Source organism: Podarcis filfolensis, assembly GCF_964270895.1.
Source record: "Podarcis filfolensis genome assembly, chromosome: Z".
In the NCBI taxonomy this organism is placed as follows: domain Eukaryota; kingdom Metazoa; phylum Chordata; class Lepidosauria; order Squamata; family Lacertidae; genus Podarcis; species Podarcis filfolensis.
In genome coordinates, this window is record NC_139617.1 from 34,985,869 (window position 1) to 35,000,887 (window position 15,019).

The 15,019-nt window shown below is 43.8% G+C and overlaps 1 protein-coding gene across 1 annotated transcript in view; it reads left to right on the forward strand.

Annotated features, from left to right (window-relative positions):
• The first annotated feature begins 11,281 nt into the window (after positions 1-11,281).
• ABL1 (ABL proto-oncogene 1, non-receptor tyrosine kinase) overlaps positions 11,282-15,019 on the forward strand; it is a 130,128-nt gene continuing 126,390 nt past the window's right edge. The window contains exon 1 of the mRNA XM_083596289.1: positions 11,282-13,809. Within this exon, the coding sequence (XP_083452415.1) occupies positions 13,674-13,809 (136 nt within the window). The 5' untranslated portion in view covers positions 11,282-13,673. The remainder of the gene's footprint in view (positions 13,810-15,019) is intronic.

Below are 15,019 nucleotides of genomic sequence, written 5' to 3' on the forward strand. Positions count from 1 at the left end.
TGAGTGCATATGTGTTTGAGAGAGTCTTCACATGGAAGGTACTTTTTTAAGCAGTGCAGAGTTAAACTATGGAACTTACTCGCATAGGAGGCAGAGATGGCCACCAACTTGGATGACTTTGAAAGAGAATTGAACAAATTAATGGAGAATGAGGCTACTGATGGCTACTAATGTGTCTGGCCAAACAAACCATAGTTAAGGGTGGGTGCCAGGTTCACCCATAATGCCAAGCTACAATTAAAGCAAGTTAAGGTTTGTAAGCGGGTGGCGCTGTGGGTTAAACCACAGAGCCTAGGACTTGCTGATCAGAAGGTCAGTAGTTTGAATCCCCATGACGGGGTGAGCTTCCGTTGCTCAGTTCCTGCTCCTGCCAACCTAGCAGTTTGAAAGCACTTCAAAGTGCAAGCAGATAAATAGGCACCGCTCTGGCAGGAAGGTAAACGGCATTTCCGTGCACTGCTCTGGTTCGCCAAAAGTGGCTTAGTCATGCTGGCCACATGACCCGGAAGCTGCACGCCGGCTCCCTCGGCCAATAAAGCGAGACGAGCGCTGCAACCCCAGAGTCGGTCACAACTGGGCCTAATGGTCAGGGGTCCCTTTACCTTTACCTAAGGTTTGTGAGCCAGCAACAAATTGCGGTTTGTTGACAGTAAGCAAACCATAGTTTAGGTAGGATGCAGGTGATCAAACAAACCATGGTTTAAGAAACCATTAAAAAATAATTCTATACCACCCTTCATCTGCGGATCACTAGGTGCTTTACAATATAAAAAGACAAAAATGCATAGCATAGTAACAAACAAAACAATTACTCCACAAACTCCTAGTGTTACCTGCTGACTCGTTTTTATATGCCATGCAACAACAAAGCTTTCTAAGGGAGCTTACAAGAACATTAAAAATAATACAAGACTAAACATTAATCCTACTCAAGAGGAGAGCCATGTAAATGAATAGACATGTCTAGCTGAAGCCCATTCATTTCAGTAGGTCTACACTGAGTATAACTTTGATACAACCTAACATAACCAATACATTTACTTTTAAAATCTGAATTTATTTAATTATTGCATTTATACCCCACCTTCTCCAAGGAGTTCAAGGTGATGTGCATAGTTCTTTCCCCATTTCATCCTCACAACAGCCCTGTGAGGTAGGGTAGGCTGAGAGTATATGACTGGCTTATGGTCCCCCAGTGGGTTTCATGGTTGAGGGAATTTGAACCCTGGCCTTCCAGGTCCTAATATGACACTAACAAGTGAGCCTTTCTGGAAAGAGCATTCCACAGCCAGAGGGTCATTCTAGAAAAGGCCCTTTCTCCAGCAATGATCCATTTTACCTTGTTTGACAAGGGCACCTGGAGGATATCAGGGTTCCAGGTAGGTACATGTGCGAGGAGCTGATTCTAGTTAAAAATAGTGATGCTTTGCATTCTTTTGGGAGGCTGAGGCAGCCTCACTAACAACCAATGGCTCTGGTAGCCCAAATAGTCCTTTGTGTTTTGTTTAAGCTCATTGCACAACCATTTTTCCAGGAAGGATGTAGAGAGGGATATTCTTTGAACCATCCAGTTTCTTCATGAGGGGAAATCCCAGTGTGCTGGCAGGAGCTAAGCGCTAGGTGGCAGACGTCTCCTCAAGAAAATCATGTCAGAGTTCTCTAAGACCATGAAACCTATTTCCTTGATGGAGGAACAAACTGTCAAAGCTTCAAGGTGCTTAGATGTTTTCAGTGACCAGAACAGCTAAGGTAGGTTGACCCTTTACTGTTGTATTTATTAAATGTCATGTTGGCACATACAAAGTTTTTATACATAGATTCTAGCAGCAAGGTCAAAGAAGAAGAAAACCACTCATTCTTCCATAACTCACACAAAACTCAACAAAGAAGGGAGGAAAGAATAGCATTAAGAAATAAAAGAGCGAGTAATACATATATTCAAGCTTCCCCATCTGCTCATCTTACTTTGCTTAATGGAAAGAGTGAAACCACATAAAAAATAAAATTCATAGCAGGGCAAAATAGATCAATCAATCAAATAGACTTGATCTTCCTAGATTTATGCCCTTATATTAAGTTGTTTGAACCCACTCAGACTGGAGATTGTGGAAAATACTTATGATTTAAAATTGTGATTACAAAACAATAATAATAATTGCAATGGGACCCAAGGGCAGCTAAGGAAGGGATGTAGCTCAGTGGTGCAGAAGGTCCCAGGTTCAGTCCCTAGTATCTCCAGCTGGGAAGTACCCTGCCTGAAACCCTGGAGAGCTGCTACCAGTCAGTGTAGACAATACTGAGCTCAGTAGACCCAGTGTAAGGAAGCTTCCTGTGTTCCTATAATCTCTGAATCCAACCCAAGATATTTTATCTTACCTTGCTTAAAGCCAAAAGGTTGAGAGAGCTGGAGCCAGGACTTTCGATTTCATTTGGGGCATATGAGGAGGAACATATGGAAGAAGGCGTCCCTTAAGGTATCCAAGTTACAAGGGATTTAGTGCTTTAAAGGGTAACATCAGCACCTTGAACTGAACTTGAGAACACATCAGTTTGTGCGAAATGGAAACAAAGAGCCTGGCACCCATCAGCCACTTGATCTATGAATTAGTTTACAAAGACTTCAAAGGCAGACCCACATAGAGTGCATTACAGAGGACTTGCTCAGTGGCTGCTCCCATACTTTGGAACACCCTAGGGAAGCTAGGTGAGGTGATAATAATTGCTCAACATAGAGGACACCACGGCATGGCTGACCCGGGGAATCTCTGATTGCAGCACTTGAGTTTGGGTATTGCTGTTCTGGACTGGACTATGGCAGAGCCATAGTTCCAAAGCAGCTTTTTCTTGAACAAAAAAGAAAATATGAAAGTGGGACCTTTCTAAGTTCCCCATGACTCTTTGCTTTTCCCTGCTAATTATCTCATACCAGGAATGCTTTTCATTGCTATCTTTCACCAACCTAGACATCTCCCTGTGTTTTTGTTTAGCCATAAAGAAGGGAGGGGAATGAAGGAAACTGTCCCCAAAGCAATATGGATGTCAGGGAAAACAAATTTATGACGTGGCAGTTCAGAGAAGGCCCAGGCTTACCAGCTTGTTTACAGCACAGTTCAAACATGCACCTGAGAGCTGTTTCAAGTCTTCCAGAATGCCACAGTAGCTGCCTTGCAAAGTCAGTTTTCTGCTTTTGGCACATGGCAACGTGAGAAGTTCTATAAATCGAGAAATGTGCATTTTAGTGTCACGTTTATTAAGCTCCGGGGCTGCTTTAGTGTCAGATTAGGCATGCTGCCTGCTTGCTGTAATAAAGATAGAGGAGATACGTTGATGCTAGTGAAATGTCTTCTTCTGAGTCTCTCTAGGTTTTGAAAGATATTGTCTCTGTGCAGATGACAAATGGCTGGATTAATTATTGTACTCAGAAAGCAGAGGCAAATTGGGGTCCCCGCAGTGGCATTATTAGCGATGAGGCCGTTAATGAAGCAGAGGATATCTCCAACATGCTGTGTTCACAATTCCCTGTAGTTCAGGAGATAGTACTTCCCTCAATGAAACATCATGTCGTCATTAGGAAAGGAATAGAAAATAAAATGACTAATATCAGTATCACATTATACAAATCTATGGCATGACCACATTTAGAATACTGTGTGCAGTTCTGGTTACCTCACCCCAAACAGGATGTTGTGGAGTTGGGATAAGTTCAGAAAAGGGCAGATGACAATCCATGGGATGGAGCAATTCCCCTCTGGAACTTTTAAGAGAAAAGGCAGAGAGATAGAAGCTTAGGCATGTCATGAAGAAAGTGAATAGAGCAAACTTTTTATGCCTCTCTTATCACATTAGAACACTAGAAGTGGATGCCGGAAGATTCATGACTTCCCTTATTGATTGTCAAAAGTGCACACTTACAACAGCTCCCAAGGTACTCCAGATGTACACACACAGAGCATCTAGAGTCTAGACAACTGTTTGCAGGTCTGTGTTGTATGGAGCAGTTGCAGCAACAGTGGGACCATGCACCCTCCACTTCAGCTTGAGATGACCACATGCAACCTTAGGCTTCTGAATGGAAGCCATCACTGCTATTCCCTCGTTTCTAGGAGACAGTGGAATGATGATAATTATGATGATTTTATTATTTATATGCCACCCTTTTGACTGGGCTGCCCCAGCCATTCTGGGCAGTTTTTAGCAAAATGTTGAAAACACAGTAAAACCTCAAACATTAAAAATAGAGAATGGTAGGGATTCAACTGGCTACACGCACTCATCGGAGCCCCTGTCAGCCCCTGACACACACAGTAGGTAGCAATAGCCACCAAGGCTATCAATGGCTACTACACATCATGGCTGTATTCTGCCCCCATGGTCAGAGACAGTAACACATTTTGAATACCAGTTGCTGGAAACTGCAGGAGGGAAGAGTGCTTGTGCTTGGATCCTGCATGCAGGTTCCTCACTGGCATCTGGCCAGTCACTGTGAGAACAGGATGTTGGGTGGGATGGGCCATTCATCTGATCCAGCATGCTGCTCTTATGGTCTTACCAGCTGGTGGGAATCACAAGTGTGGAGACTGCTATCATGCCCTGATCCTACTTTCAGGCTTTCCAGAGGCATCCAGTTGCCTACTGTGGGAACAGAATGCTAGGCTAGATGGGCCATTGGCCTGGGCCAGGCAGCTCTTCTTACATTCTACCTCCACTTCCAGAGGCAGTATGCCTCTACTGCCGGTTGCTGGGATGTGCACGTGGGGCGAGTGCTGTGATGCTCAGGTCCTGCTTGTGGGTTTCCTGGAGTTGGCATCTGGTTGGCCACTGTGTTACAGGATCCTAGATTAGATGGGCCATTGGCCAGATCCAGCAGCCAGGCTCTTCTTATGTTCAAATGTACAGCTGAATGAGTAGGCACACAAGTCTCCTGATCACATCTCCACTATAGTGAGACATACTGCATTTCTATTTAGATTATAGCAGTAAGTTTACACCTACGTACATAAATTACAATATACAAACTTTATGCCAATTTGTGCCCTCCTTTTCTCCACGGTGGTGGAATGCTCTCCCAACAGAAATTAAGTCAGGCTCCCTCTTTTATGTGACTTTCTGCAGAAAATGAAGACAGACAGTTTCATTTTGGCAGGCTTTTAATGTGCAATACCTAGTTTTATTGCCATTATGTTCCTTTGCTGCCATTTAGGTGTTTTTAAGTGCTGGTTGTATATCATATTCTTCATTACCAATTTTGGAAACCATTGCACTTTTATTCACTTATATGATATGGTTTTATTTATGCTGGATACCTTCAGAAGAGCAGGATATAGCATTGTTATTAATAATAGGGATTTACAGCAGCCTTAGTCAACATGATGCCCTCCAGGTGTTTTGAATGACAGCTCCCAGCAGCTTCAGCCAGACTGCTGTAGCTCCAAATATCTGGAGACCTGTGATGACCAGAGGGCATGCATCAGCTACTACGGGGTCTTTAAATCCTTTTGGCCAGACCTAGGTGAAATTTTATTCTGTATGAACAGAGAGTTTTTCAGCATTACATTGCTTTTGTAAGAACATAAAAAGGGACTGCTGGATTAGGCTAATGGCTCATCATCTTGTTCTCACAGTGGCCAACCTGTGACACACATCCAGCCTGGGCTCAAAATAATAGAGGATCTCCAGTGACACAACTGTACTTTGAAAAATTTATATTTTATGGACAATATATAAATTAAACGGAAGAAATAAAAAAGGAAACAGAAAGTACATAAAAATACAAAAAGGAAAAAAAAGATAAAGAATAAGAAAAAACTGCAATTTTGTACATGCTTGTTGTTGTTGTTTAGTCATTTAGTCATGTCCGACTCTTCATGACCCCATGGACCAGAGCACGCCAGGCACTCCTGTCTTGCACTGCCTCCCACAGTTTGGTCAAACTCAGGCTGGTAGCTTCAAGAACACAGTCCAACCATCTTATCCTCTGTCGTCCCCTTCTCCTTGTGCCCTCAATCTTTCTCAACATCAGGGTCTTTTCCAGGGAGTCTTCTCTTCGATATTTATTCTTGCCATCTCATTTTTGACCACATCCAACTTACCAAGGTTCATGGTTCTTACATTCCAGGTTCCTATGCAATATTTTTCTTTACAGCATTGGACTTTCCTTTCGTTTCCAGGCATATCCACAACTGAGCGACCTTTCGGCTTTGGCCCAGCCGCTTCATCAGCTCTGAATCTACTTGTACTTGTCCTCTGCTCTTCCTAAGTAGCATGTTGGACGCCTTCCAACCTGAGGGGCTCATCTTCCAGCGTCATAACTTTTATATGCCTGTTGTCTTTGTCCATGGAGTTTTCTTGGCAGGGATACTGGAGTGGCTTGCCGGTTCCTGCTCCAGGTGGATCACGTTTGGTCAAAACTCTCCACTATGACCTGTCCATCTTGGGTGGTCCTGCATGGCATAGCTCATAGCTTTTCTGAGTAATTCAAGCCCCTTCGCCACGGCAAAGAAGTGATCCATGAAGGGGTGTACATGCTTGCCTAATATAAATGAAATTATTATTCCAATACATCTGGCAACCTAGCCAGATGGGTGGAGGATAAGTGATAAAACTATTATTTATTTATAACCTACTATATATTTTTTTTACAAATGCATTCTAAATGTCATTATATTTGTCCATAAACAATTTGTCCATAAACAATCTACCTCTATAAACAATCAGTTTGTATATTGCAAGAGTTGCCATATCTTCTTTTCACTGATTAAAGGGGGCATTGATTTATCTGTCTTTGGATTAATCAGTCTTTTAGCCATAGTGAGGGCACGAAGAATCCATTTATGTTGACCAGTTGTCAAAGGGAGGGTGAAACGGATTATAGAGATGAGGTGGAGCGGCTGACAGAGTGGTGCAGAGCTAACAACTTGCTCATAAATACAAGGAAGACAAAGGAGCTTGTGGTGGACTTCAGGAGACAGAAGAGCAATATCCAGCCACTTTTGATTGATGGGGTCTGTGTGGAGAGGGTAACAACGTTCAGATTTTTGGGCACTGAATTACAAGAGGATCTGTCCTGGAGTGTCAACACAAGGGGGCTTGTGAAGAAGGCGCAGCAGAGACTGTACTTTTTGAGAATTCTAAGGAAAAACCATCTTCCGCAGAAACTGCTGCTTGCCTTCTATCACTGTGCCATTGAGAGCGTGCTCACTTATGGCTTATGTGTGTGGTACGGAAGCTGTACTACCCAGGACAGGATGGGGTTGTGCAGAGTTGTTAAGGCAGCAGAGAGCATTGTTGGCTGCCCACTCTCCACCTTAGAACAGATTTATGCCACAAGGTGCCATAGGAAGGCACTGGACATAGTAAAAGATCCATCGCATCCTGGTCACTGTCTCTTCGAGCTCCTGCCGTCGGGACGGAGATACAGGACGATGAAGACAAGAACGAGCCGTCTTAAGAACAGCTTCTTCTCCAGAGCGATCTCGGCCCTGAATGGGAAGCCTGGACTTTGAAAGTCATCTAATCTTCCTTGCTGTACTATACTGTATTGTTTTAATTAGTGTTTTTATGGAGCAGTCAAGTAATTTCGTTGTCCCTGAGAGGGGGCAATGACAATAAAGATATTATTATTATTATTATTATTATTATTATTATTATTATTATTATTAAATTCCATATAGTGGGTAGATAATTTTAATAATATTCTCTGATAGTATTAGGTTTCCCCCCAAAGTAATATGTATACAACCTAGTATTTTCTCCCAGAACTTTGTGCGGGACACTGTATAAACATATGTTTCAAAGAAGCATTATCCTTAATACTTCTCCAGCAGTATGTTTTCGTAGATAGTCCCTTTCTATGGAGTCCAATAATTTTTTGTTATATAAGACATAATTTAAAATCCAATACCTTTACTACAAAAGCTAAAACACTTTCCCACTATTAGAAGATAACATAGGAACCTCCATTTTTTATTCCATTCATTTCTCAGAATCTGCGTATCAGACTGATTTATTGATACCAAATATCTATAAAAAGTGACCACCAGCTTTTTAGTCTCAAAGGGTTTAATCAATTGTTCTAATATCTCTGGTGTCTTAGATGTTGTAAAAGCTGCTTGGCCAAACAGGGTTATTAACAAATTCTGCAACTGCAAATATTGCAATTGGGCCATCTCCAATAAGTGGTATTTATCTTTTAACACAGCATACATATATAATTCATCTTCCTCATCTACTAATTGGTCCAGAGTCAATTCATCCAATCCAACCATACTACCCCCCCCCATTTTTAAAGTAGGGTTTTTGTTTTTGTTTTTGTTTCGTCAAGCAATGTTAGAACACCACCTCTTCTTAACTAGCACAAACTACAACCTGGTGCAAAAATAAAGGTGTTTCAAATCTAGGCAAACATAGTAAGATTGCAGCTTTTTGGGTTTTTTATTTTAGAGAAAAAGAGAGTAGGAGACAGCAAGATACAAGTTTATAAAATTATGCTCAGCATAGAGAAAGTGGATAAGGAAGAACTTTTCTCCCTCTCTCCAAACACTAGAGCTCATGGATATCAAAGGAAGCTGAATGTTGGAAGCTTCAGGACAGGCAAAAGGAAGGGATTGGTCACACAGCACATAGTTAAACTATGGAACTTCGTCCTGCTGAAAGCAGTGATGGCCACCAACTTAGATGGCTTTTAGGGCGCATTGGACAAATTCATGGAGGAGAATAAGACTATCAGTGGCTACTAGCTATGATGACAATGCTATGCCTCTACAGTAGGAGGCAGTAGATGCTTCTGAGTAGCAATTGCTGGAAACCACAGGAGAGGAGAGTCCTCTTGTGCTTGGGTCCTGCTTGCAGGTTTCCCATTGGGGCATCCGGTTGGCCATTGTGAGAACAGGATGCTGGACTAGATGGTCAACTGGCCTGATCAAGCAGGCTCTTCTTATGTTCTTATGGAGACGAGCTGGTTATAAATAATAATAATATTGGGCCTAATGAATCAGATTATTGGTCTATCTAATTCAATACTGCCTATGCTGACAATGTGTTTGGGGGGTTTCAGGCAGGAATCTTTCCCAGGCCTATTTGGAGATGCTGGGGGATCAAACCTGGGACCTTCTGTATGCAAAGCAGATGCTCTACTCCCTAAAACACAAGGACTGAGAAGGATTCCAGCCTGAGACCCCAGAAAGTCATTGCCAGCTAGCATTAAAGATTCCAAAGACAGACCCTGGAATCTTCTGCCATGTGATTGTGGAGGCTTTTGTTCCTCTCATAACACTGACTGCAAAGCCAAGCCACTCTGGCTGGGGCAGACTTCCTATCTTAAATCACTGGCAGTTGGCATCAGCCACATAGATGCATGGGCCACTGTTCTGAAACCAAAAGCATTTCTGACAGTAAAAGCTGAGAAAGACCAGCAATTCTGGAGAATGACCACCAGTCACTGCTATGACAGATAGTACTGACTGGTAGCTTTGTATGTTTCCATAGCTGGGTGTGAGGGGAAATTCAGGATGGAGAATGGCAAGCTATCAGCAGTGGCATGGAGTCTGTCCCCCACCTACCAAAACGTAGAATAGGTAGAGCATGAACCTCTTAATCTCAGGGTCATAGGTTCGAGTCCCACATTGCATTGCAGGGACTTGGAATAGATGACCCTTGTGGTTCCTTCCAACTCTACAATTCTATGGTACAGTCGTACCTTGGTTCTTGAATGGAATCTGTTCCAGAAGTCCATTCGACTTCCAAAAAATGTTCGAAAACCAAGGCACGGCTTCCGATTGGCTGCAGGAGCTTCCTGCACTCAATCGGAAGCTGTGGAAGCCGCATCGGACGTTTGGGTTCCAAAGAATGTTCGCAAACCAGAACACTCACTTCCGGATTTGCGGTGTTCGGGAGCCAAAACGTACGAGTACCAAGGCGTTCAATAACCAAGGTACAACTGTACTATGTTTTTAAATCAGGCCCATTTGCATTGGAAAATCTTCCGATACCCCTAGAGAGTGATTTAGGCATATTTATTTGGTAGGTGTTTAGTAAACAAAGTCTCAAGCTTTGGAAACGCTAAGCTTGCCTAATACTGTATTCACAATAGCAAGTCATGCCTTGACTTAAGTCATGCCTTGCTAAATTTTCCAGAGTTCTTTGAGAATGTCAACAAGCCTGCAGCGGGGGTTTGTGTATTTGATCCATAGATTTTGTGTACTTTTGACTTTGAAAAACAGCTTGGACCCTCAAGTCTGATATCTGTTATACAGTACTCATATACATGCTGGGACTAAGCTCCACCCCCTTGATCTCATCCATAGGGCTCAGCAGGGATTTTTCCAGGGGGGTTCCCCAAAGTAAACTATGAAGGGGGAAGAAGCAGGCTAGCTTCTTTAAAAACCAACCACCACCACCATAATAGTGCCCCTATATTTTGCCTTAAAATATAAAAAAGCTTCTAAAAATGCTTACACGTACTTTTTAAAAATGGAAGCTGGAAATTTGGCGATTGTGTGTGGGATGCCCCCCTTGCAGATGCCCTAAGGTTGCTCACACGTATACATGCCTAGGCTTTGAACACTCCACCAAGATATCTAATATCAATTTACCTGGGAGTAAATGGTTGAACACAATGAGTGCCCATAGGAAAGTTCTTGGGGGGGGGGACAATGTAAAACACTAAAGAGGAGAGAGCAGGCTAATTTCTCTCACAAAAATGTAAATAATTTCCTTTTAGTGAGGTAGGCTCAGACCTGCTATAATTTTATCAATGTGTAATTCTTTTTATCAATGTCTAATTGCTTTTCCCTCCTGTTTTTATCTGTTCTTATTTTTAGCTGTAAGCCACTTTGAGTCCTTCTCAGAGAAACAGGCAAGGTGTGTGTGTGATATATATATATACACACAGACACACAGTATACTTGGGTTTAATGCATGTATAATTGTTCTCGTAAAAAAAAAGAGCAATCAGTAAGTGCAATTAATAATTATGGGTTGTATCCAATGCTAGTCCTACTTTAGAGTGGACCCACTGAAATGAAACCTGTTAGTTAATGGCATGGGCGTCATTAACCAGACCCACTTGAATCAACCTGCTCTAAGCAGGACTTACCTGGCTGCAAACATACCTTTCAATAGGTCTACTCTGAGTAATAATGACATCTACATCTTTTGCCTCATAGCTCAGTTTCTACAAATGCTAGAGACTTACTTTTTTTTTTAAAGGAAACCTTGAGATCTCTCTTCCTCGCCCTCTTGAGTAAGAGGCCCCCCTGCTCCCTCCCCAGCCTCCCCTTCCCTTCTCCCTGGTCGGGCCGCTGTCCCTGCGAGCTCCTCCCCTCGCGCCGCTGCTGAGAAGGCGGCAACAATGAGCCTCCTCTGCAGACCGGTTCCCTTCCCATCATGGCCGCTACCGGGTGGCCGCCGCCGCCGCCGCCCAAGTGCTGGCTGGCTGACACTGACTGACTGGACCCAGCAGCCCCAGGACGAAGCAACCCCCAGCCTCCGGGGCTGGAGGGCCGGGAGGGCGTGGTGTGTGGGCGCGCGTGTGTGGAGAAGCAGGGAGAGCGAGGGGAAAGCGGGGGTAGTGGGGCTGCCCAGGCGAGGAGAAGCGGTGGGAAGCCGCGCTGCGCCCCGTCAACGTCGCTTCGGGCCTGCTCTGAGCCACCTCCCCTTCCACCCCGCTCAATTCCTCCCCTTCGTTCACTTAACGCAAGCTGAGACCCCCTTTCTCCCCCTCAGTTCGAGACCTTCCCTTCTCTCCCCTCCCCATTGGAGACCCCTTTTCTCTCGGTCGAATCTGAGACTCCCCCACGCTTGCCCCCTCATTTGAGACCCTCTTCTCCTTCCCCAAATTGAGACCTTTCCTTCTCTCCCTCATTTGTGACCCCCTTCTCTTTCCCCGTTCCCCATTTTCTATCTCGATTGTGTGTGTGTCCCGTCCCGTCAATATCTCTTTTCTACCTTTAAGGGTTTGGGATATATTTCCACCCTTCCCCGCTATTTTCATCATTTTTTTTTTGATATTTGGAGTCTTGTGTGCTGCTCTCCTTCTCTTTCCCCATTTCCCCCTCTTCCTCACATTTTCTGCAGGGAGTTGCACTATGTGTTCCCCTCAGTCTCTCTTACACACCTTTTGGATAATTTTCTCCCTCACATTTTTTTTAAAAAAATTCAGAATCTGTGACTTTCCCCCACTTCGCCATTGTTATTCATTTTAACTTTTACCCCTCCTTCCCTTTCAGGACTTTGATTTCCATTTAACTGAAAGAAGCTTTAATTAACACCGCCCCCGGCCCGCCCCGCCCCCCAAAAGTAATAGGAATTTTCATTCTCCTCCTTCCTTCTTCATATGGACTCTGTATTCCTCAAAGTTTTGTTTTCCTGCCTCTCCTCTTCCACTTGGGGGGTGAGAGGGGAGATTCCCTCTTTGCTGACAAGCCCTCATTCTCCATTCCACGCATTTTTCATTCCATCTGTGTTTCCTCTTCCCCTCAGTCCCTTTCCCTTTCTATGTAGACTATGATTGCAAACAAACACTCTCTAACTCCCTGACTTTCTCCTGGCATTCAGCTTCAGGTGGTCACAACTTTTTGGTAGATTTTGGATGCTGGGTGGGGATGTGGGGTGCTCTACTGCTTCAGAGTCGACTGTGCAAACCCCACTAATCCTCAATTTGATCTCTTTTGGGGCATTCTGGGTGTCCTTTCAGTCTTTGGTCAGTTGTTGTTGTTTTTTTTTTGCTGGAGTTGATCCGAAGCATCTGCCTTCCCAAGGAATATCCCGAGAAACCTTTGCGAAGCAGGCGAACTGGGATGAAGCTGGCTTGGTTATGCTTATATGTGAAAACCTTCCTCCTGCGGTGCAGATTTGACCTACCACCTCCCTCCATCCTGGAGTTGTGACTCCTGTGTCAGGTGACATTCGTATATTTATGTGATCAGGTCAGGAGCATCTTAATCTCCCTTTTTGCTGATGACTTTAATATTTGCTTCTTCAAAATGACCCCCTCCTGCACAATTACGCATTTCACTTTCACTGGGACATTAGAGAAGTGCCACTGGGTGACTTGTGACTTTTGCTATGGGACAGGTAGAGTCTGGCACAGACCATGAAGTCCACTGAAATATTCCACTTTCCGTGGAACCCAACTACAGAGCCTCAGAAATTGTTAACTGCTTTATGCCTTTTTTGTGATCAGGGGAAGAATAAATGACCTTATCACACAGACACCTTTCTTTCAGACTTGAATAATACTTGAAAGCCAAATGCTGCCTGTTTTTTTGGCCCGTGAGAAGTAATTGCTATGCAAAAGAAAAGAAAAGAAAAGAAGAATTTTGATACCGATTTGCAGCAAAATGACCTCTCCCTGCCCTGGGTGAGATCTAGTATCGGCTCACCCAGTGGGAGATCAGGGACAAGACTTATTCTTCCCCTCTTCACTTAGAAAACTTAAAAAAAAATTTAATTAGTGGCTTTTGCGGCTGCCAAGTGGAACTTCTAATATAGTGTTCCGAGAAACAAGCAGTGTCTGGAAAAATGTGCTCTGCCTCTTGACTTGAACCGCATGCCTTGAGTGATCTGGTCCCCGTCCCACGCTACCCCCAAGGAACACACTTCCTTGTGAAGGTATCTCTGCCAATCTGGAAGGTTGGTGTCTTCTCAGGTCGGGACCACCCACCTTTCAATACTTTATGGGTCAGCAGCCTGGAAAAGTTCTTGGGGACCAGCGGAGGCCGAGTCTGCCCACACTTCACTTTATCAAAGGCCCAGGGAAGAAGGAAGCATCCAGGCATGGGTCTGCCCACTGCAACGTCTTTCTGGTTCACGGTAAGGGCTTCCATCTGTGTCTTAATTTTAACTCCTTTTTCCATGCAAAAAATAATCGCGTAATTTGCATTCAGTGTTTTAATCTGTTTGCAAATGTAGCAAAAATATAAATTTGTGGAAATGTATGACACATGGAATTAAGAGAAGTGGAGGTTTGTACAAATGGGTCTGCCTTATTAATACTACATACCACATTCAACATTTGAGCAATTGAGGCATTTGGGGGTTCTGATTCTGGTGGAGGTTCTGATGAAACCAAGTCCTGTGTTTTGAGGTTGAAGGCTTCTGTGTCATGTGACATCTTCTAAATTGTAGCTGTACTTGCACCCACTAGGTTGTGGGATTCATTTTCATATAATAATGGTAGGTAACAATACGTAAAATAAGAGGTCACTTTTTTTGGAGAGGTTGGAATTTAGAGAGAATGCTGTGGGTGTCAGTCACAAAATGATGGCCATGGAGTGTTTGGCATAACACAAAATGGTGTTATTTCCCAATATCTTTTCTGAGCACCATAAAGGTAAAGGTAAAGGGACCTCTGACCATTAGGTCCAGTCGTGACCAACTCTGGGGTTGCAGTACTCATCTCGCTTTATTGGCCGAGGGAGCTGGCATACAGCTTCCGGGTCATGTGGCCAGCATGACTAAGCCGTTTCTGGCGAACCAGAGCAGCGCATGGAAACACTGTTTACCTTCCCGCTGGAGCAGTACCTATTTATCTACTTGCACTTGATGTGCTTTTGAACTGCTAGGTTGGCAGGAGCTCTGAGCACCATAGGAGGAACCAATAGGCACAGTGGAGTCTGCAGGCACCATGTTGATGACTACCAAATAAAAGAAAAAAAAGAAAATATCTAGTGGTTTTCAGACTTCTCACCAGGGGACCCTTTCCATGTTGATCTGATGATTTTCTGTATGTCTCCTGTGGAATCTCTGACTGTAGCAGGGGATTTTGAGTGATGTTTTAGGATGCACTCTCAGTTCATTTGGGGCACTGGCTGAGCCTTTGTGCTGACCTTGCATGAACAACATGCTTTACTTTAAGGACCACCTGAGGCCTTATAACCTAGCCTGCTTACTTAAGTCAACCAGAGATGCTAATGGGCATTGAATATCAAAACCCCCATGCTGTGGAACACTCTTTTGGCAGAGATTCAACAGGAACCCTTGCTGTTGATTTTCAGGTGTCTCTTGAAGACTTTTGTAGATG